Below are 22,545 nucleotides of genomic sequence, written 5' to 3'. Positions count from 1 at the left end.
TGAGTTTGAACTGCTGTAGCTTTTTACCCTCCCTTGTAGAGCTGTGATTATTTTTATTTTGGTTTTGTTTTGTTGGTTGTTTTTTTTCCTGGTTTGTTTGTTTCATTTTGTACATCAAAGTGCATGGGTTAAATTGAGCTGGAAATCTGCCAATGCTTGTAGCAATGACAGTGTTGCCTGCACCAAATCCTGTGTGTGTTTTGGAACACCTTGTTGTTGAAGTCGATGAAAATAAAAGCCAAACTGAAAATGACGCTGAACTTCCCAACAGCTTGTTTTCTTGTGTGTGTGCCGCCTTGGAAATGAGCAGGACACCAAGCTGGGGGCAGGAGTTGATCTGCTGGAGGGTAGAGAGGCTCTGCAGAGGGACCTCGACAGGCTGAGTCCAATGGCATGAGATTTAAAGCATCCAAGTGCCGGGTTCTGCACATTGGCCACAACAACCCCACGCAGAGCTACAGGCTGGGGTCAGAATGGCTGGAGAGCAGTCAGGCGGAGAGGGACCTGGGGGTACTGGTCGATGGTAGGCTGAACATGAGCCTGCAGTGTGCCCAGGCAGCCAAGAAGGCCAATGGCATCCTGGCCTGCATCAAGAACAGTGTGGCCAGCAGGAGCAGGGAGGTCATTCTGCCCCTGTACACTGCACTGGTTAGGCTGCACCTCAAGTACTGTGTCCAGTTCTGGGCCCCTCAGTTTAGGAAGGATGTTGACTTGCTGGAACAAGTCCAGAGAAGGGCAATGAAGTTGTGGTGAGGGGTTTGGAACACAAGCCCTATGAGGAAAGACTGAGGGAGCTGGGATTGCTTAGCCTGGAGAAAAGGAGACTCAGGGGTGACCTCATCCCTCTCTACAACTACCTGAAGGGAGGTTGTAGACAGATGGTCTCTTCTTCCAGGCAGCCAGTACCAGAACAAGAAGACACAGTCTCAGGCTGCACCAGAGGAGGTTTAGGTTGGATGTTAGGAAGAAGTTCTATACAGAGAGAGTGATTGCCCATTGGAATGGGCTGCCTGGGGAGGTGGTGGAGTCGCCGTCATTGGAGGTTTTCAGGAGGAGACTTGATGGGGTGCTTGGTGCCATGGGTTAGTTGTTTGGGTGGTGTTGGATTGGTTGATGGGTTGGACACGATGATCTTAAAGGTCTCTTCCAACCTGGTTTATTCTATTGTTCTATTGTTCTGCTGCTGCTTCCTCCTCTGAGCAACCAGGACAAAGTGTTGCCCTTTTTCCATGTGTGCCGTTTGCTCATCCCCATGCCATCAGTGTCGCAAGGGTGTGTGATAATAAGCCGCCACGCAGCTATCTGACTTCTTTCTGGCAGATTGAATGGATCAGCCTTTGTAGTGTTCTTATTGAACTGGTAGGTTGTAGCCAGGAGGGGGTTGGTCTCTTCTCCCAGGCAACCAGCACCAGAACAAGAGGACACAGTCTCAAGCTGCACCAGGGGAAGTTTAGGCTCGAGGTGAGGAGAAAGTTCTTCACTGAGAGAGTCATTAGCCATTGGAATGGGCTGCCCAGGGAGGTGGTGGAGTCACCCTCCCTGGAGGTATTCAAGAGGGGATTGGACGTGGCACTTGGTGCCATGGTTTAGTCATGAGGACTGTGGTGATGGGTTGGACTTGATGATCTTTGAGGTCTCTTCCAGCCTTGGTGATTGTGTGATTTGTGTGGCTCTCTTTTGCCCTTCCAGGTTTCCTTATTCTCTTTCTGAGCAGAGCAATGGGAAGTGGCCTATGTTCGATATCCTGCTCAAACAGGATGGAGTTGTCACTCCTGTGTGCCCTGGAGAGGGGAAGGAAATGTGTGCTCAACACTTATGAACCAGCCTCATACAACCATCTCCACCATCCCCATCACAAGTTCAGGGGGTTTGTCCTCATCGCTTACCTTGCACCAAAGGTTTTGTGCATCTTCTCTCCTACCAAAGCCATTTCCTTTTCTTTGCATCTCAGTTCTTCTTACAAGGACTTGAAAGAGGAGCAGCTCAGAGCCAGTGGGTGGCTGTCCTGAAAGTGGAGTGGCTTCCACCAGCCAGGGGTTTCAGTCACCACATCAACAGCCCAGCTCCATCATGATTTCTGTACGGGGTCTCACATCTGTCTCTTACAGTTTTCCTGAGTTATGGTTGGAGGAGAATGCTTGGGAACAGAGTCCAAAAACAGTTCAACTAAAATCTCAGCAGAAGAAAAGGCCAGGCCTTCCTGGGGGAGTTAGTTCACACTTACCATTAATGTAGAGAACACCTGCCTGATTTCTTGGGCTCTGATCACTGTTTCTTTTGCCAAAGTATTAAGAGATAATAACATCCAGAGTCGTCATCAGGGGTTGCTTGAGTGTGATGTTAAGAACTAGTATGTTCCTCTCAAAGGGAGAAGTGCAAGGACTTACTGTTTCAGGTGATGGACTCCTCACCTCTAAATGAGCAAACTGGATCAGGTAAAATAGGATTTTCATTTCCATTGACCAAGTGGGCTTGAGCTGTGTTTGATGATGGTCGAAATTGCTGTCTGCTATGATCCACTGACAGAGCCAGGAACTTATACATTGCTTATGTTACAGCAAGGGTTTCAGCACTGAGGAATCCCAAGCTGGTGCTTTCCCTTTCACCCTCTACCCTACCTGTTGTAATTTTATTGGTTATTGGGATGTTTCATATACAAGCATGAAGTTTTCAGGGCAGGGAAGCTGTGTTTTGCAAGCCTGGGTGGACCTCTGAAGACGTGCATGCCCTCCTATGCTGAAGCTGGCAGTCCTCTGGAATGAAACTTACCTGAACATGAGAAAGCATGGCAAGTATTCAAGTAGAGCCTGTGAAGGCTTTCTTGCTCCTAATGTTCTTCCTGTCTTGTATATCTTAGGAGAAATCCCTTCCTTTCTGATGACAAAGCAGCTACCTGGGCTGTGGCGGGAGCACTTTGGGACATAGGCTCTCACTCTGCCTCTTTTCAAGTTGTTTCTTAGTGGGGAGACCACATGGGCAGCCCAGCTGTAGCACTAAATGGGAGCTTGGGGTATTTGGCTTTCTGATTTACTGAGCTACAAAATGTGTCATTTATATCAACTGCTGAGTCAAAAGTTAGTGAGGAGATATGCTAGGCTCTGCAGAGCTCTTCTGGACTGCTCTGTGGGGTGACAGTACACAACTGCTCCCCAGATGTAGAGTGTGGCCACATTGGCATCAGCTATGCCTGTGCTGAGCCTTCACCAAGCAGGTTTGGCAAACAGCTTGAGGTGGTGGTTTCTGGGTCTTGAGATGTTTTGGCTTTCTGTGACCCATAATAGCAATGAATCATCTTCCTAATCATATAGCAAAGGGTGGAGGCTGGAGTTTTGGAACCTTATTGTTGATTTTGGGATACACTGGCCACGAAGGTCAAATAAACTGGAAGGAAGCTAATATTTATGCTCTTTTGGAAAGGACTGGCTTTCTCCCAGCTTGCTTCCCTAAGCCAAAATTTTACTTGGAGGTACATGGCAGTTGCCATTTGCTACAGGTTTGCTGTCTAATCTGGGCCCCATGGTCTATTCCAACTGTCTCTTCCAACTGCATATAGCATGCCTTCAGTACAAGGCCTTAAAATCAGCAGTGTGAAGCCAGCTGGTTTTAGTTTTGTCTGTATGTGTGTTTCTATCAATTATTTGGACCCCCTTCCTCAGCCTGTGGATGTTGCAGGACTGCCCATCACAACCATGCCCTGCTGCTTATGAGCATGGGTCTATGCTTCCTTCACTCAAACTGACCAAAGTCCTTTAGGGGGGAGATTGGAGGATCATCTAGCATTGTTAAAAAGCTTTGCTTTCCTTGTAAACACTCCTACAGTGTCATACATTTTGTTCTTGGGATGAAATGAAACGCATGCTTGGGACCAGTAGTGAGTAAAGGGAGGGCTGTGTGGGATTGCAGGGCTGGAAACATAGGATATGAGTGCAAGCATAGAGGCTGCAGACCCAGTGCATGGGCAAGCTCTGAGGGGATGGTGTACAGTGACAGCCTCCCTGCAGAATCAAAGCCAAAAGCCAAAAGATCCCAGCTGCACCTGATGTTGCTTGTACACAGTGTTTCTGCCTTGGTGGCTGCAGTCACCACACTCCTCTCCCACACTCACATCAGACACAGACCCATGGGCAACTGCTTTTCAACTTGATAGCTCTAAGATTGTGTTTGGCGAGAGTCTCCATGCCATATTCAGATGGTTTTATTGCTGCTGTTGCAGTGCACTGACGTCTGCATGCAATGACAACATGAGCACAGCAGCCAGTGGCTTTTTTGGCTGGGCTGCTTCCCCAGACAATGAGAATATACGGTCTAACAGGAGCTAGGTGCCTTATGCCACGCTCAACAATTACTCACAGGCAGCTGGGCTGAAACCAACCATTACAGCATATACAGAAGATGCTTCTCAACTGCTTAGGGTAGGAGATTAGGCTTCCTGCATCATCAGTGGCAAGAAAGTCCCTGGGGAGCCATTCAGAGCATAATAGCTTCCCACTCTGGAAGATGTGATCACATTGTTGCCTACATCAAGGCCAAGGGAAGACTTAACATGTTTCCTAATATGAAGCAGGGTGGCTCTGTCCGTGAAGTCAATCAGCCTTGCTGAGTTCCTAAGGCTTTTGGCTGCACAGCAAGAAACACTCTCCTAGTGCAGCCATGTGCAGTCCAGCAGCAGGGCTTCAGTGCAGCAGGGAAACTAGTGCACTGAACAGAAAAAGGGGAAAACTGAAACCAAGTAAGTTGGCAGACATGAGGAAGAGATGGCACTCTGGAAATGACTGTCTAGCAACAAACTTTATGATTATTTTTTTTAAAGTAAATAAATGAGAATTGAGTCAGCAGTTGACCTGGCTGTGCTAATGACAGGGCACAAATGAGTACATTATCTCCCACCTGCCTTAGTTTTCCTGTCAAGAGGATTTGTAATGCTGTCGTCGGGGGGAGGGATGGGGGGGTGGGAAGAGAAGAAACAAGTGCAAGCACGTGGCGGGCACCGGTGCTGCCGAGCAGAGCCGCGCCGTGCCGAGCCGCGTCGTGTCGTGTCGTGTCGTGCCGAGCCGAGCCGGCAGCGGCCGCTGTACTCGTGGAGCCACCGCCCTCTAGCGGGACCCGCTCCCGGCCCGGCCCCGCTCTGAGCATCGGGGGCTGCTCTGCCTTCCGCAGCGTGGAAGAGTGGTGCTGGGACTTGCTGCAGCTCCGGCTGGCTTTGGCCGACCTGGTTCATGGAGCCAGTCCTCCTCCGGGCGCCGCTGTGGTTCTGAGTTTCCCAGCACAGGTGGGTGCGACCCGAATCGCTGAGCCTTTGTTGTTGCCCTCAGCCCACCCCTCCAACTCCTCCCCAAACAGCTCCTGTGCTCACAGCATGGGGATGAGTTTTATAAAACTGCCTTTTTCAACACCTTTCCCTTTGCATCCCACACACAAGAGCTGCTGCAGCAGTCTTGTATGGGTAGAATAAGTAAATGAGCTGTTAGTGTCTCAGAGCAACTTCTCCTGTTGGGATTCTGTGGCTCTCCTGCCCTTTGCTATGTACCCAGGGAATCCCCAGTACTGTGCCCATGCCAGCCAACACTACAACTACTGAGAAATTCAGAAGATGAGGCCCAAACCCCATCATCTGCCAAAACAGGAGAGAAGAATGCTCTACCTCTAGGTAGATCATGGCTGCAAAAAGCATGAAGCTGTTTCCTCTGTTGGTAAGCCTCTGTCCAGAGATGTCTCCAGAGCCACATCCTACCCCTCCCAGAAGGCTGGTTGGAGGCACATTGGGAGTAAGCAGCCTTTCATGGTTACTGTGTGCTGCAACACCCTGCAGACACAGCCAGCATGCAGCAGCACCTCAGGCTCCCAGCACCATGTGTGCCCTGCCCAAGGGCATCAGAGGTGCTCCACCTTCCCTCCACGCACACACAGAGAGCTTCGGCTGCAAAAGCCCTCCCTGCCAAAGTGATACACATCTCTTCTTCCAGCTGAGAAAATACCAGCAGGTATTTTGCAGGGAGCACATGCCACAGCCAGGAACTCCCACAGCAGCACCTGGCTAGAGCACTGGTGGCCAGCTCTGTGCTCCCACGCTGCTTCAGCAGCCCGCTCAGCCAGTCTGGGTGGGGAGCCCGGCAACCTGCCAGCAGCACCCAGCACCCCGTTCTGCACCTGCAGAGCTCTGCAGGGTGCTGGATGCAGAGGGGGGGCTCTGCCCTGTGGCTTCCTGGAGGCTGTTGGCTTGGAGGCTGTGAGCTGGCTCTGGCTGGGTTTGCTGGTGTACACTTTAAAAGCTCACCCTGTTCATTTGGCCCACATTCAGTTCTGCTTCAGGGCAAACTTGAAGGCAGTCTCCAGCACTGAGTGGGCACCTGCTACGTTCCAGGGCTGTCCCATGGAGAGAGTTTGCAGCTCCCTAGGAGAAGCCAGGGAGCTGGAGAGGATGGCACTCATCTTAGCTGGCAGCCATGGGCAGCTCAGGCTCTCTGCTCAGGAGTGAGGTGCCCCCATTGCTCACCCCTACCCTGGCCTCCAGGTAATTGGGTAAGAAATGTTACAACAGATCCTAGTAGTCTGTATCAGGGATGTTAGGAAACAGTGTTGCACAGTGATGCATAAAAACCTCTTTGATTAATTAGAGGTGTGGGTGGCTACACAATTGCATCGAATTATTCACGTGCCATGGCAAAATGCGAGATAAATGCATTGATTTCTTATTCCAAAGACATGGTCAAGCAGCTCATGCTGAACCTGGAAAGAGCTGCCAGCTTGAAGACAAACATGAGTATTTTCAAGGAAGCATAGAATTGTTTTGGTTGGAAATGGAGGTGTCTTTCACAGAAACAGAAGGTAATGGGTCACCACCAGCACAGCAGACCTAGAAAGTACTGCAGCGCCCAAGTGTATGAAGCCCAGCTCCAGAGCAGTGTTCAGCAGCCTTCCCCCAGGGCAATATATAACCCTCTGAAGGCTGATGGAGAGTTCTTGAACACTGAACAAATGCCTAGCCCTGAGCATCAGCTTGTGTGAGCCAGCTCTCTCCCTTCTGGCATTTAGGCTCTGGCCTGAGCCTCAAACCCACAACATCTTTTGAAAGCCCTGAGCAAGGCTTCCATTTTCTAGAGAAGCAGCCTGAGGTACTGCCTATCTGCCTCTGAAGCTGAGCTGGAAGACACCAGCATCATGGTTTACTTATAGCTTTAAGTGCTAGCAAGGCAGTTACTTCTGTTATAGTTTATATTCTAGCCTTTGTCGCTGCTTAATTAGCAACGTGAGCAGAGAAGGAAGCTAGCGTTTAGAAGCCATCAGCATGTGGCATTGTGCGGTACATTGAAAGTTAAGGGCTCATGGTAAAAACACATTCACACACAAACTGGATTTGCACAGCTCTAACAGCAGTGACTCAGCTTACCCCAAAGAAGAGACGGCTAAACATGTTCCACCTGGCCCTGAACCTCATCATTTCACCCAAGGGTAAAATATTAGCAAGTAACCATTAAGGCAAGCACGTTACTGTCAGACCATGGGCAGCAGCTGTCTCAGATTATTTAAGCCTTGCCTTGGAGGTGAGGAAATTGGACATGACTGAAAAGCCCTGTCAGGGTTGCCAGCAGCCAGATGAAGATGGGCAGGTGAGGAGATGAAGGTGAAGGCAACTCTGCTATCTGAAGAGGTCTCAGAAGCAGAGTGAGCTGACTGAAATTTGAGGTTTAATTATTTTCTGTTGTTTTTGTAGTGGTGCCACTAGAGCCAGGAAGGAGCACAGTGTAACTGCAGCATTTCACAGGTGAGGGCCAGACAGTGAGCCTGGCTGGGAACACTTGACTCTTTTTCACAGCTTCAAGAGGAGCAAGTAGGGCCTTCTTTCCGCTCCATTTAAAGAGAAATGATGCCCAAGGAGCACATTAGTTAACCCTTTCATGCCTAGTTAGGTGAGGGCATCTAGAGTAACTTTGAGAAGTCTCTCACCTGGTTGAGACAGTCAAATCAAACCCAGTGAAGCTGCAGAAAAGGGCTCCCAAGATGGAAATCTACACTAACACAGGCACATTTCCTAAGCTTAATTTTCTTCTTATTTGTGTTGCTTGACCTGGCTGTGAACATCCTCACTGCAAGTGAGAGAAGAACAATACTGATCAGTACAATACAATACCAGGTATGAGAGGGAAGGAAAGGATTTGGGTGATACTCCCAGAGCTGGCCTCTGTTTCCAGCCAGCACTCTGCCCTTTTACACCTCTCAGGGTAGAACAGGAGGATTCCTCCAGTGCACTTATCCCTGTTTATCCCAAATGATGACTGCAAAGCAAAGCTGCCTGGAGACTGCTATGGCCTGGCAACATGGCCATTAATGACCTGCAGAGCTTGCAGAGGGAGGGGAAAGCATTTAGGAGGAATCAGCAGCGGCCATGTCATCCCACGAGAAGATTGGAAGTGAAGGAAATTAGATGCAGATCGAAGGTAGCAGGGGAAGATCCCAAAGCAGAGCCTCGACTGTGAATCTCTTTGGTCTCACTTACATGCCAGTACTACGTGGTATTCACAGCTGGGACAAGGGGGTGCTGAAGGATGGCAGCTCTTCCACACAGCCTGGAGCATGGGCTACCATGCAGGAGCTCCTGACCTGGAAATTTTCTTGTGCTGCTAGGCCCCTCACAAGAGCAGGAAAGATGTTTGTTTTCTTTTGTTTGGTGGCGCCAGCAGTTGAGCAAGAGGAGCCGGAGGCCAGCTGCTGGCATCTGTATTCATGCCATCTGGAGATCCCACTTAATCCCACTGGGTGGAGGACTCAAAGGCTTGGTAACATTCCTGATACGGTGTATCTCACCTTTTGTTTCAGTGTAATTAGTCTGAAAGGAGAGAAAGGATGTAGCATCTTCCACCTTAAGGGGAACAAACACTATTTGCAGAGTTGGCCTGATTCCCACCAAGCGGCCATGCTAGCAGCTCCTGCCAGCACGATCAGTCCCAGCAGCTGAGGGGCAGGCAAACAGGCATGCTGGAGCTCCTGGCCATGCAGACCTCGTGGTCAGGCTGTTTTCAGGGCACTGGCAAGGTCATGGCTACTGGGTTAGTACTGCAGCAATTGGTGCAGATGCTCAAGCTCTGCATGTGGTGCCAGCTGAGCAGGGTAGGGCGTGTGCTCATCAGCCACTCAGCCTCACTCTCTGCAGTGCCTGGGTTTGGAGCAGGTACCTTTACTTTCCCCTGCAGCCTATCAGATGAGTCCAGAAGGACAGACAAGCTCAAGCTGCCAGGAAAGCCTGGTAGCAGCACTGTGGGCTTGTAGCTGGGGAGGCAGACGTGGCAGTTTGCAGGGCACAGGAGAACACAGCACATTAGTTGTTGCTGACCTTTTGGAAGATGCATGTGAATATCCTTCTCTTCATAGCCATCAGTGAGATGGTAAAAAAACCCCTCCCGGGCTGCTTTGTTTGCGTTGGTGCTGTGAGGGCTGGGTCAAACACCTTGGGAAGCACAGGGCACAGCCAGGCTGGGGACAAACTGTATATTCTTCATCCCGACGAGTCACTGTTGGGGTGATGTTTCTATTGTAGGGATGGTTATTCTGAAAGTGTTTGCTCAGAGCACCTCAGGGTGTCAACCACACATGGCTCAGGGCTTTCCCTGGGGACCTTTGATGAAAAACCCCTTCCCTGCAGCTGTGCAAAATGAGGCCAGACTACAAGGCTGGGATTTTCAGCAAGCACTTTACCACTGCTGAGCAACACACGGCCTGCACCATCCTCTGCCAGTGCCACGGGCTGCCCATATTAAAGACTTATTTTTTCCTTTGACAAGTTGGGCAGAGCAAGGAAAAATGAGCTCACGCAAGAGCTTTTTTTTTCCAGTGTGCTGGGGAAGGGAGTGGAATAAAAAACTTCTGTGTGAGGTGGCTGAGGGCTTTCCGCACCCTAGCGAGCCCGTCACCCCACACCCAGCTCCTCTGCTTGGAGGAGCTGGGCTGTGGCCCTGCCGCTGTAGGCAGGTAACTGTCACAGAGAAGATAGACGTGAAACTACTCAGCTCCTTCTGCCTCACCCAGGGCCAGAAGGGTTTTTTGAAAACAAAAATAAAGGGGAAAATTCAGTCTCCACCCATCCACCCAATTTGGCCGGCAAATCAAATAAAACAATCTTGGAGCTGGCACCACAGGAGTGGTGAATGCCAGCTCCCAGCCTCTCACACAAGGTGTTGAAATGAAAGAAGATGAACAAACAACCCCCAGGTGCCTGGGGGCAGCAAGCTGGGTTTAAGATGCTGGTGGGTTGGGTTTTTTTTCCCCCCCTATATGCTGGAGGGAGCAGACCCCCACAACTTCCCCAGCACCTGGCATCCACTCCCCACGGCACTGACCACCCCTGGACCATGGGCTCATGTTGATAAGGCTCCATGAGAAGGGCTTCATGCAGAAATACACATCACCACAGCTGCCTTTCATGGGCAGCCTGACATGGCAAGATGTGGCCAGGGACTAACAACATGGTAAAAGGGACTTGAGGCTCAGTGCCCAGGCACTGCAGAAAGCCCTGCAGGGATGAACCTTGTGCCAAGGTGCCCCAGAGCAGCTGTGTTCCCTGCCCTGGATGGGCACACTTGGCCTATGCATGGCTGGGTACTGCAACTAATATGAGGGCGTTTCAAATACAGGGCTTTAATTTCAGTGGCTTTCCAGCCAAAGTTCCTCTATTAGAGCTAGTTACACTCAGAGGTGGCTCTGTGTTTGTCATGAATGGCTCTATACACAGATATGACAAAGATCTTTGCCAATTTTTTTTCAGGGTTCCACATTCTCCTCTCTATGTGGGGGATCATGAAAGAGATTTTTCTTCACCTTTGCTACGGTACAGTTAAAGTGCCACGAGCAGCTGTGGGATGCCTTGCAGAGCATTCACACTTCTTTCCAGCTTCTGCCTCATTTCAGTGAAACCAGCCAGTTTCATTTCTTGCACTTGGAGCTGCTCAGCACACATTGGTGGCAAGCAGTGGCCCCATTTCTCACCGACAAAGCTGGGACCAGCCTTTAGCCCAGCACTTTCAGGTGGTGTCAGGTGCAGAAGCGCTGCCAGCAGGAGATGGGGATACTGGTCTACATTGGGAGGTCAGCCATGCTGCTGGCACTGCAAGGAGCAGCCAGACCCATCCAATGCAAGGTGTTTCACCAGACTTGAGAGTGAAGCCAGCCTAAGACCACTGGAAAGAAAAAGCCCTGTGTGACAAAAAGGCTGTTTTCTCTGGTGCCTGAGCTTGGGTGCCAGAGCCATGGGGCTTGCATGCGAGGCAGCGCCGGAGCTGCTTATCAAGGCAGCCTATCGCAGCGGCAGGCTGCTGCTGATGCTGCCATCTCTACTGTTAATCTTATTACAAATAAAGGAGGAGTAGAAGCTAAACTGAGCTCATAATAATTCCCCCTGCCCTGCCCTGCTGAGCCTCAGGAAATACCTACTAGAACTGCCATTCTCGTTATCCAAACCACCCCTGGAAACGATCATTAGCTGACTGGCTCCTTTCCCAAGTGTGTCCACTAGCCAGCCTGACTCTGTTTGCCCACAGGGCCCTTGCATTGCCTGCTCCTGCCATGGCATGCACTGTGGATGCCTGTGCCAGCATTCTCCTGCCATGGCCTCACCCGTTGCCCGCTGCTGCCCAGCTGGATGCAGGCTGAACCCCTGAGGCTCCCCAGGACTCTGCCCCAGAAACAATGTGAGGGTGGACAAGCAACCCAACGAGTTTTGCTTTCTCAAGTTCCTGTAGTATGTTGGACTTATTTTTGACTGGGTTGGATGGTGGCCAAGGGGTTGGGACATCTTTGACAGCTATGATTTAATTGCTTTTATTTTATTCTTTTTTCCAAAACAAAGTTTTGCTAAATGAGAAGGAAACAAACTCGGTGCCAGCTTTCACCATGTGTTTAAAACAAGATAAAAGTAATGCTGGGCTGCCCATGACATCCACTAGATGAGTGAAGACAGCAGTTTGCTGGCGTAGTCTATGCTCTGAGTGATCCACACACACTATGCTGAGCTCTAGAAGGATGGGGTGGGGTGGGGGAGGTTGGGGTGGTTGTTGTACCCAGCAGCTTCGATTGCACCTGCCCCTGTGGGCCCCCAGGCCCAAACTGAAGGCAGGGCTCTGCCTGGGATGAACAACAGTGCAGGATTTGGCCTCATGACCAGAGGCACACTGTCGTTTCTGGTGCTGTTGCTGGCGCCGACACTTTATGCCTTGGTGCCTGCTGTGGAAATGGGGTGGCAGGAGGAAAGTGCATACCCATGCCCATCCTCACCTGGGAAAGAACAGAATATTGTGGGGCCTAACCAAGGGCACACCCCAATGCATAGCCAAAAGGGCAACTCTTCTGGTGCGGTGTGGGTGTAGGAGGAACTGTGGGGGAAAAGAAAGATATCCATGCTGCTTTGCTTTTTTAGTGCAGTTCTTCCCCAAAGCAGAACTAGCCTGTTTTCATTTCACTAACAGCACTATTAGAGCCATCTGTCCCTTTGGTTGGTTTTTTGGGGGGGTGTTTTGTTTTGTTTCCCACCCCCCACTGCCCACAGGCTGGGCAAGGGTGCAGACAGGAGGAAAGAGCCTCTTTTTTCAAATGAAAGTGTTTTATGGGAAGATGTTTGGCTGCCTGATAGTGCTCAGGTTGTCTCTGACAAGGTTTAACCAGGAGGGATGAACAGTACCCAGTGCAAACTCCAAGTCCTTCCTCCACTCACATCTTCCATTTGGCCAGGTCAAGGCAGCTCACCAGCAGCTGCAGTACAAAGGTAACAAGTCCAGGCTCTGCTCCCATCCATGACCACAGGAGCTGTGAAATGGGGAGATCCTTGCACAGGGACCGGACAACCTTACATGCATTAATAGCCCAAAAGGACTCAGCCTCAGACTTTCTGCCGGCCCCCATTGGCAGTTATTTGCTTGTACAAGGTGTTTTCCATGCTTCTGAATTAACTGTTGGGCTACCATGACCCCTGCTACATCCTGCTCCCTGTGCCTCAGTGCCCTCGCCACTGCTGGTTCTGGACCCTGCTGCCTCATCTCTCACTGTGAAGTGCACCCATTCATCTTCTCCTTGATGAAGGCATCAGTTTTAGCTGTACTGCCTCCTGAAACATTAATGATTCCTTGTGTCTGTGGCGCAGAGTGGCCTCCTTTAGCCCACCCTGCAGCCCTAGCAACAGCTGTGTGCAAGGGATAACCAAATTTGGCTTGGACCTACCTGAATGTCAAAAGAAAAGCTCTTTGAAGATCCCTGTGCATCCAGTAACACCATGTGAGGCTCTGCTTGCAGAGCAACAGCCACACTCAAACACACACACACACACATACACAGAACCACTTCAGTTATTGTTTTAAATACTTCTAAATTCTATTATGTTTTCTTTCAGTGGTTTAGCTTGGTGGGTTTGTTGTTTGTTTAATTCTCATTGACTGTCATAAATCAACCCTGCCAATCCCACCCTATATTGTTAGTATTAGGAGGAGCATAGCAGAGTTAACAAGGAACTAGGACATGGTTCAGGCATCTCCATCTCCAAACCACTCCTACTGCTGGTGATAGAACTGGGTCATGCATAACACATTAAGCTGGTTGTGGCTCTTTCATGGCCCTGCTTTGGCCAGAGGAGCTCAAATCTGGTCCCTTGGGCACATTTCTTGAAAGAGTAGGATATATATGTTCAATTTTGTGGTTAGCTTTCTTTTTCCAGGGATTTGGCTGCCCTATGGACATTCTGGATGTGGCCCTAACATCTCTGGCAATGACAGGCCCCTACATCAAATCAAAGAGTTAAAATTAATTTCTCAGAGGTCAAGCTGTCTTGGTGGCAATCCATCCCAGTCAAGCCCCAAGAGACCCAAAAGCCTACATTGCATTTTGATGTGTGTCCCCAGGAGCTCTGTAACTTGCTCCTGCGACACTACACTGTGCTGATAAACTTGGCAGCCACCTCTGCTGTTGCAGTAGAAATGCAAATCCACTTCTGAGCTAGGCTTTGGCAGAGCAGAGAGGTTGAAAAAACAAACAGGAAAGTGCCTTTGAGTCACTGCATTCCTCTTTCCTGGCTTCAGCTTGACACGTACCAGAGGCAGGTCTCAGCAGCCGAGCAGTGTGATGAGCAGCATGGCTGAGGCAGCCCAGAGGCTTTCGCCTTCTTGGGGATTTGGAGTTTGTGTTTGCTATTGAGTCCTGAAATGTTGCATCCTTCTGAGGCTGCTCCACTGTTCTCAATCAGTGCACATGAGCTGTGATATGCTTCTCCATGAAACAACAAAGGGAGAGGCACCATCATGAGACAAACTGCACCCTGCCCAGTCTTTCCTTCTAGTATTTGGCTAAAGAAAGACAAAGACATGCCCAGATGTTGTGTTTAATTTATTTCCTCTGGTTTTAGACAACAGCTCTGGCTAACCACCACAGCAGCAAACAAACCAGGACCTGCAATGCCCCCTGCCCCATCTCCCCATAGAAGGAGCAGCTGGTGGGATCTCCACAGCTCCTGGGAGAGCAGGGACTGCCCTGAGCTGCCTGGAAGGGACAGCTCCACAGGGTGCACTCAGGAAGATGTGGTTGTCAGGGAGATGGCAGCACAAACTCATGCTGAAGGTGCAGCACGGAGGAGTCAAGTCTTGAATGCAATAGCATGGTGTGAATGAAGAACAACACATCCAGTGCTTCAGCACTCCAGCTGCCTTCCTCTTTTTCCCCAACAGCTTTTACTCTGGCTGTCTTAGAAAGGAGGGAGTAAGCCTTTACAGAGGAGACATTTAAGCAGGGAAGGGTCTCTGAAAAGCACACACCTGTAGGCAGTTCTTTGGGAAACCAACATAATGAATCTGTCAAGAATCTGTCAGCAGTCTGTGAGGAAGGCAGATAACCTCAAAGAAAAAAGCTATGCTGGTGACACAGAAATACTCAGAGTTTTCTCCCTTGCAGATTCCACACTGGAGGAGGTGCAGCAAATGACCCTTCCATTATTTTCTTGGCAGTATTGGTGCTCCCTTCACAGTCTAAGCATTCATTTTCCTGATGAGTTCCCCCTTTATCTTGCTCAGCACCAGCTCTTGAGGAGGTCTGTACAGAAGGATCATCCTCATCTATGGGCTTTGCAGCTAGTGACTAGATGAAAAAAGTGCTGCTGAGTCTGGACAGTTTAGGTAGATACAAACTGCATGAAAAAAGAGAAAATACAATTCCCTAGGGAAGATTTAAGTCCTGGAAATGTCAAAGCTGGCAATGGGGAGCAGGAAAAGACTAAGAAAGTGCCAGTGAAACAGAGAACTGAGCAAGGCTGCTCAGGGATGCAAATTCCAGCCAAGATCCCTGCAGTGCTTTCTGGAGAGGCAGCAGCCTTGCAGTAAATACAACAACAAAGACTGATGCAACCTGCCTTTTAGGAACTGCTTTCCAGCAGCAGAAGCAGCTGTTTGGTCAAAAATAAAAGCTGTTTGTATGTCACAGATCTGGGCAGCTTAGTGACTCCAGGGTGTTCTGATGGGTAGGGGTTGCTCTGATCTCATACACAAGAGTTAATTTAATGATGGGAGAGAGATGATTTGCTAGCTTAGCAGCATGGTAAATCTCTTGTGATAAGCAGCATGTGCAACACCCTCAGACTGGGTCAGAGATAGCCTGAGGAAGTGTTACTTACCATGAACATCTGCTGCTCCTGCACCATCAGGATGGCAGGATGCAGCCAGGACACCTGAAGCAGAAAGCTGCACCATGATCACCCAACACCATGGCACTGTAACATCCCTGAGCCTTTCAGATGCTTTTCAGCATGGACCTGCAAATGATGACTTAGAAGATAACATGAAGAACCTTGTGGTTTTTCCAGCAGCAGCACTGGGCTGGAAGCTCAAAGGATGCAGTGTAAAGCAGTTTCTTTCATGCACTCCAGGCCATTATCAAGAGCAGGGACTGAATGTGAGTACAGACTCTATTTCACCACAGTCAGCTGCAACTCAAAGCCCTTCTTGCTTGTACACAGCTCATGCCCCTGCCCATCAGGTGGTCTCTGGAAGCTCTGCTCAGAATTAATGCCCAAATGCCAGCTTTGCATGGCTACAGAGATACAAATTTTGCCAGGACTTGGGGTTTGCTTTGGGGTTCGTTTTTTACCTAAAAAGCCTATTTCAAATGGTGAGGGGATCTGAGATGGAAATAACTGAACTGGGCTCCAGTTTCCTCCAGGTATCACTGTCTGGGTCTTCAGCCAGCACTTAGCAAAGGCAGAAAGGCTAGTCTGTTACCACACCTGAGACGTTTCTCTAGCAGGGGCTAAAGAGAAGCAACTATCTCTGGCTGAGCAAGACAAAAAGGAGATTCTCCAAGAGGATACAGCGGGCCTCAATAAGTCCTGAGAAGCACTGGGAAAGGGCAAGGAATCCAAGAGGCAGAATCAGTCACAGCAGGAGGTGCTGGCACAGAGATGAGAGGTCTCAGCAAGAGCTGTGCTAAACACAGAAGAGGCACTTCTGCAACTCCATGATCATAATTAACCTGTTAATTTATACAGTGGCTCTGTACAAAAATAGAAGGGTTCTAATAAGATTAACAATATTAAATAAATATTTAATAGAAAAAGTCTTTGGCCTAGTTCATAGCTCATCCTTTGGGTTGATGTTCATTTCACTGGGTCCTAGATGCTCCTGGTCCAACATGGCAATCACTTCATCTGCCTGGATTCGCTCCTGCAAGGGAAGGGAAGAAACTATAACAGCAGAGCTTCAGTGCCTGCTCCCAGCTTATTCATCACAGCTCAGTGTGCTGGGAGGACCCACAGTAAGCAGCTCATCTACAAGCCAGCAGCGTTGTTGAGAGGACAAGGAAAAATCTGAGACTTGAGCTGAGGATTTGCTGGGCAAAATTGATCAAATTACTTTGCATCTCAATACCTCATTCCCTCCTCCCTCCAGGGGCAGCAATAGTTGGGGCAGAGCTGACATATTGCTGGTCCCTTATCACACTTCACTAGCAGACACTACCATAGCATACCCTCCTCCTGTCTCCTCCACTTGATGTGGATTCCCAGCTCTCTGGACAGGGCTGATCTGCCATATGTGTACCATGCACAGAGGAATTCCAGCTAGTGCCAAAAAGCAGAGAGACAGAAGACTGCATGCCTGAAGATAAGCTTCTCCCAACACCTCACAGCCCACCTGCAAAAGCGCATGAGTTTTGCTCTCTCCCTGCATTTACATCTGCTTGGAGGGGCCTGCTGAAATGCACCACAGCCCAAGGGATCCAGGTGCCCAGACCCCTGGACTTCAGGCTGCAAACTGCCTCTGAGGACCTGGCAGCAGCCACACATCACTGGCCTCTGAGCTGTGGATGGTAGTGGAGGACTTCCCCGTTCATCAAGCTATTGCCACTAGGTGTCAGAAATGGCCAGCCCAGCCCTGCACAAAGCTCTGCCACAACCCAGCCCTGCACCCCATGGGCCCACGGCGATGGGTGCCCAGAAGAATGGCCAGCAGGGGCCACCAGCTCATGTCCTCATGGTGCAGGGGACAGGAATGCTGCTGACAGAGGTGCAATGGGGGGAAAATAGATGTGCTGGAACTGGAGGCTGAAGATAGCCCTGGTTACTCTGAGATGCTGGGTACCCCTTAGCTCCTTCCACATTACAATTGAAGGACTTACCAGCTCTCTGTAAAGGGGGTCCAAAGTGAACCAGAGCGCCACAGCACATCGTTGGCCTTTGGTGACTGCCTTCACCCCATGGGGGTTCTCGCCGCCCGATGAGAAGCTGACCATCCGCCCACACTTGGGCTTGATGGAGGCCTGCAGGGAAAGAGGCAACACCGAATGGCAAGGAGCAGCATGGCTGCGTGCACTGGCATTGTCCTGGGCTTGCTGTGGGCCAGGGACCTACTGGGCATCTCTCTGCATTGCCCCAGGACCCACCGAGCTGCTCTGGAGGACAAGCAGATCTCAGGACATGGCTGTTAAAAAGTGTGGGGTGAACAAGGAGGCGTCAGGTTTGGTCCTGCTGTGCAGACATTATACAGAAAGGAGACGGTGGCATGAAGTCTTTGCCAAGCCTGCAGGTGACCACCTACAGCAAAAAAGGAGCCACAAAGCAGTTCCAGGTGGCTCAGGCCAGCCCTGACATGGGCTGTGAAATGCCTTTCTTTCATTATGCTGACTCCATGACAGGTATCCTGCAAGACCTCAGGCAGAAGTGTCAGCCAAATCAACCCTTTGGCACTGGTCTTGGGCAGACGCAATACACCCTTTAGCACCTACTAAACTTTCAGAACTCCAGCATGGTGCCCAGATACTCTGTCCAAACACAGAGAGGGTGTCCAGGCTCCCAGATTGTGCCATGCAGAGGTGGGGGCTTTGTCTTGAGCCCCATCCCTCTCAGGGACTGACATCCACCACCACGACCTCTTCTGGGCCCAACACTGCATGTGTCTGGCATCGCTTCATGTTTGGTCATGAGATGGGGTGGGAGCTTAGCAAGTCCTCTAGGTAGGGACAACTCTCAGCCATCCCTGTGACCTGCACATTTCCAGCTCCATATGGCCTCTGACCGGGGCACAGAAGGTCTGTGTACCTCTGCCAGCAGGATTTTGTATGGATTCTGCAAGGTAAAAGCCAGAGGCTGCCTGGGAAGCCCAGAGCCCTGGTGCAGGCTGCCGAGGAACGGCCTGGGGGTCACAGCACTGACTTACCGTCACAGTTTTGGCATCCATCTCGGTGAAAATGAACTCGCCGCCTTCAAAATCTGCATTCATGTACAGGAGGGCACTGAGAGAAGAAGTGGGAGACCTCTGTTAGGGGAGCAGCAGCTGAGGGCTCACTTCTGCTATGGCTGGAATGTACCAGCTTTAGGGCTTACAGCCTGTGGAGCAAGATGCTTTGCTTTGCAAAGGGTCCCCAGTGGCAGCCCCTTCTTCCTTCCTACCTGTAATCCCGGAAGGTGTAGGCAGGAGGCTCCTTCCAGCACTCATTTGCCTCAGGGTCCAAGAGGCAGTTGTCAGCATGGATGGGGTGGCTCAGGTCATTTCTCCTCTCCTGCTGGCCTAGGCAGGGCCATGTGGAAGAAGAGGGAAGGAGAAGGGGTGGATGAGATGGAAATGCCAGGATTTGTGGTTCCATCACAGTGGAGAGCTTGCCACAACCCCACTGCAGATGATATTCACAGGTGGGAGGAGGATAGGAAAGGCTGGGGAGAAAAGGCAACAACACATGAGGACTCAGATCTCCACACTTCTACTTGTTCCCTAGTCCGGGGAAGTGAGATGGACAGCTGGGGGCTAGAAAGGAGAAGGGACAGTGAGAGAGAGAGAGGAGAGAAGAGGAAGAGTTGGAGATACAAAAAATAAAAGACATCCCATATATTAACTTCTTTGGGACAGCAGTGCTCATGCTGCTGTGGGGACAGTGACTTTGCACAGCCCTCACCCACAAGTTTAAGCATCACGCAAAACAGAGCTCCCTCAGGCTCATCTCCCCGCCTCATAAGGCCCCGGTGGAGGGGCTGAACCCCTCCTGTCCCCCCAGCCCTGCCCCAACACCAGCCCCCAGCGCCCTCACCGGAGAGGGCAGTGCGGCACACCAGGTGGGTGTAGGAGAAGTAGAGCGTGGAGTTGAGCATGAAGTAGGACTGGACGATCCTGCGCGCCTTCTCGCTGATGTCGTAGAAGAGCCGGGCGCTGCTCAGCGGCACGCGGCCCTCGTAGCCGTACTGGGCAAGGGGAGGAGCAAGAGAGGGTCAGCACTGCGCACCGCTGGGAAAGAAGGCGTGGGAGAAGCGAAGGAGGGAAGCAAACGTACCTTGAGGGCTTTGAGGACCGTGGCTCCTTCAAATCTCTCGTTTGGGGTGTGAGGGGAGGTTTTACCCCTGTAACCATCTCCAGCCAACATGATCCCCTGAAAGACATGAACATGGGTGAGGGGTGAACTGATTCCCCAGGAGAGGGGGAGTTGCAATGGAAGCACCTGGTACCCTCTTCCCCAAATCCCCCAGGGCTGCCTTGACAACAGATGATTTGCAGCTCTCCATGAACACAGTTCATTCTGAGATGCTGAAAAATGGCCACCCACCTCCCAGCCAGGAATGTTCAGGCACTCTCAGTCCTTTCTCAAGCTCCATAGAACCATAGAAATGTTGAGGCTGGAAGAGACCTTTGAGATCAAGTCCTGCCTAGACCTCACAATCCCACCATTACTGCTAAGCCACTAACACTAAACCGTGTGCCTAAGCAGCACATCCACACATCTTTTAAATACCTCCAGGGATTGTGGCCCTACCACTTCCCTGGGCAGGCTGTTCCAGTGCCTGATAACCCTTCCTGTGAAGAATTTTTTCCTAATACCCAACCTGAAACTTCCCTGGCACAACTTGAGGCTGTTTCTTCTTGTCCTGTCACTTGTGTATGTGAGCTCAGAGACAACCAACCCCCACCCCCATCAATCTCCTCTTAGGTGTAGAGAGCAATGACATCTTGACAGGATGCTTGGTTCCATGGTTTAGTTGATTAGGTGGTGTTGGATAGGTGCTGTTGGATGATAGGTTGGACACGATGATCTTGAAGGTCTCTTCCAACCTGGTTTATTCTATTCTATTCTATTCTATCTCCCCTCAGCCTCTTCTTCTGAAGACTAAACAATCCCAGCTGCCTCAGTTATTCCTCATAAGACTTGTGTTCAAGGCCCTTCACCAGCTTATGATGAATGAGAAAGTCCAGCAAGGCCTGTGGATGAGCATCCTTTGAGTATAACACATGGCAGAGCCACTTCTGCATGGGCTGTCTTGCAGCATGTGTTTAAGAACAGCCCAAGACAGAGCAGCAGCTTCTGTGCTGAGTGTGTTATGGAGATAAACCATCTGACTGGTCTCCACAGACACCATGGCATTAGCTGCAACACTCAAAAGGGAGGCATGAACCCAGAGCCTCTCCAGAGGCCAATCATACATTCAGCTCACACAAGCCAGATGCTCGGGGAGAGCAGCAGGCACTCAGCCCATGCGGCACTCGTCCTCCCAGGGGCACTGCCTACTCACACTGGCCACCCTGTGAAGCTCTCTGCACTGCTCCTCGGAGATGACATTGTCCAGCAGCACTCGCTGGGTGCCGTTCAGCTGCTGTGAGTTGTAAACAAACTTCACATTGCTGTAGAGAAGAGGACCCCCTGATGGAAAGAAAGGCACAAAATGAGCCTGCTGAACATGCCCTGGCCTCACTGACATCTGGTACTGCAGCTGAGGACCAGCCAAAGTCACCTGGGTGTGCTACCAGGGAAAGTGCTTCACAACAGAGTGCAGAGCTTGGCCTCACATCAGCAACGAAAGAAACAGAAGCAGTGGAAACACCCAGAGATTAAAGTAACTTGCTGCAAGAGCATCAGCAGTTTCCACTTTCTCATTAGCTGCCTTGCAAATGCAGGAACCGTAGCCTGAAAATGCCAAAACCCATTGGGACAGGATAAGAGACATGAACACTGGCTAACTTGGCTCTCCTGCCCTGGAGACTGTAAGTTTCCATTGCATTTGCTCTCTGTGGACCTTGCCAGCCTGGCATGCAAAGCTGCTCTCTGCAGTTGTCATCAGTGGGGTTTTTGTCTTCTATACACATAAAAAAACCCTAATGCAGTCCTCAGCTTGCAGTAAGCATTGCTAGTTCTCCACCAAGAAGGGAGGCTGGGAGTGGGCAAGCTGAATGAGAACAAAACTGTCATGGGGGAAATCTTGCCTTTATGGTATTTTCTGTGGTTGCTGAGAATGTGCTAAAATCAGTTAAAATGCCTGATGATAGCCCTTCAAACCAAGTGTCTTGATGTAAGCCAAGACATGAAATAAAAAGCCAGTCTGTCTCTTTTGCTTCAGTCTCTACTGCTAAGACTGGCCCTTAGGAATCCCAGTGCCAGAAGGTAAGAGAGAAAGCCAGGAGGAAGGAAGACTCTCCCTTGGTCAGAAGCTGTGAGAAAATCACATCTCTTGATGTGATCACAAGAGCAGAGCAGTGCTGGTGGGATCCACAGCCCCTGGAACGCTGTGGCAGCACTGAAGACTTCTCTGTCTCTTGAAACTTCAGCCCCCTCAGATAGGATTGGCTCTCATTGCTTTGTGGCCAGTCTTTGCAGTCTGCCATCTCTAGCAAGAGTGGAAAAAAAATCTGATTTTGTTGAAACATTTTCATCAGGCTTACCCTCCTTCAGCTCTCGGTCTGGCTTTGGCATGGGTTTCTTTACCAGGGACAGCCGGGGTCCATCCTCTGGCTCACTGCTAACACTTGATGGGACACTGAGGAGCAAGAGAGAAGATAAACAGCCTGACTTTGGCCACAGGTCACCAGTTCTGGGAACTGTGCTATCTCACACCCTTCAGAAAACAATACATGAAAAGAATCAGGCAAATTGGTACTTTGCACAAATGTCACAACCACACAAGTAGAAGCCCTCACCCTGTTCTGTGGCAAATGTGGGTTTTTTCTGGTAATGGGAATAACAATTTCCACCATCAAAACACAGACACCAGCAACCTGAACAGTAGCACTTGCCTCATTGACCAAGTTCCTTATAGACTATGGCTGATTTTGAGCCACTCAG

General features: G+C 50.3%; 1 protein-coding gene across 1 annotated transcript in view; it reads right to left on the bottom strand.

Annotated features, from left to right (window-relative positions):
• Positions 1 to 14,974: 14,974 nt before the first annotated feature.
• Positions 14,975 to 22,545, bottom strand: part of P3H2 (prolyl 3-hydroxylase 2) — a 72,495-nt gene continuing 64,924 nt past the window's right edge. Inside the window, exons 8-15 of the mRNA XM_054166861.1 lie at positions 22,146 to 22,240; positions 21,002 to 21,129; positions 19,771 to 19,866; positions 19,531 to 19,681; positions 18,899 to 19,016; positions 18,666 to 18,741; positions 17,629 to 17,769; positions 14,975 to 16,676 (exon numbers count right to left, since the gene is read on the bottom strand). Coding sequence (XP_054022836.1) covers positions 16,584 to 16,676; positions 17,629 to 17,769; positions 18,666 to 18,741; positions 18,899 to 19,016; positions 19,531 to 19,681; positions 19,771 to 19,866; positions 21,002 to 21,129; positions 22,146 to 22,240 — 898 coding nt within the window. The 3' untranslated portion in view covers positions 14,975 to 16,583. The remainder of the gene's footprint in view (positions 16,677 to 17,628; positions 17,770 to 18,665; positions 18,742 to 18,898; positions 19,017 to 19,530; positions 19,682 to 19,770; positions 19,867 to 21,001; positions 21,130 to 22,145; positions 22,241 to 22,545) is intronic.

Source organism: Dryobates pubescens, chromosome 13, assembly GCF_014839835.1.
Source record: "Dryobates pubescens isolate bDryPub1 chromosome 13, bDryPub1.pri, whole genome shotgun sequence".
Lineage (NCBI taxonomy): Eukaryota > Metazoa > Chordata > Aves > Piciformes > Picidae > Dryobates > Dryobates pubescens.
This window is presented reverse-complemented; position numbering and strand designations above follow the sequence as displayed.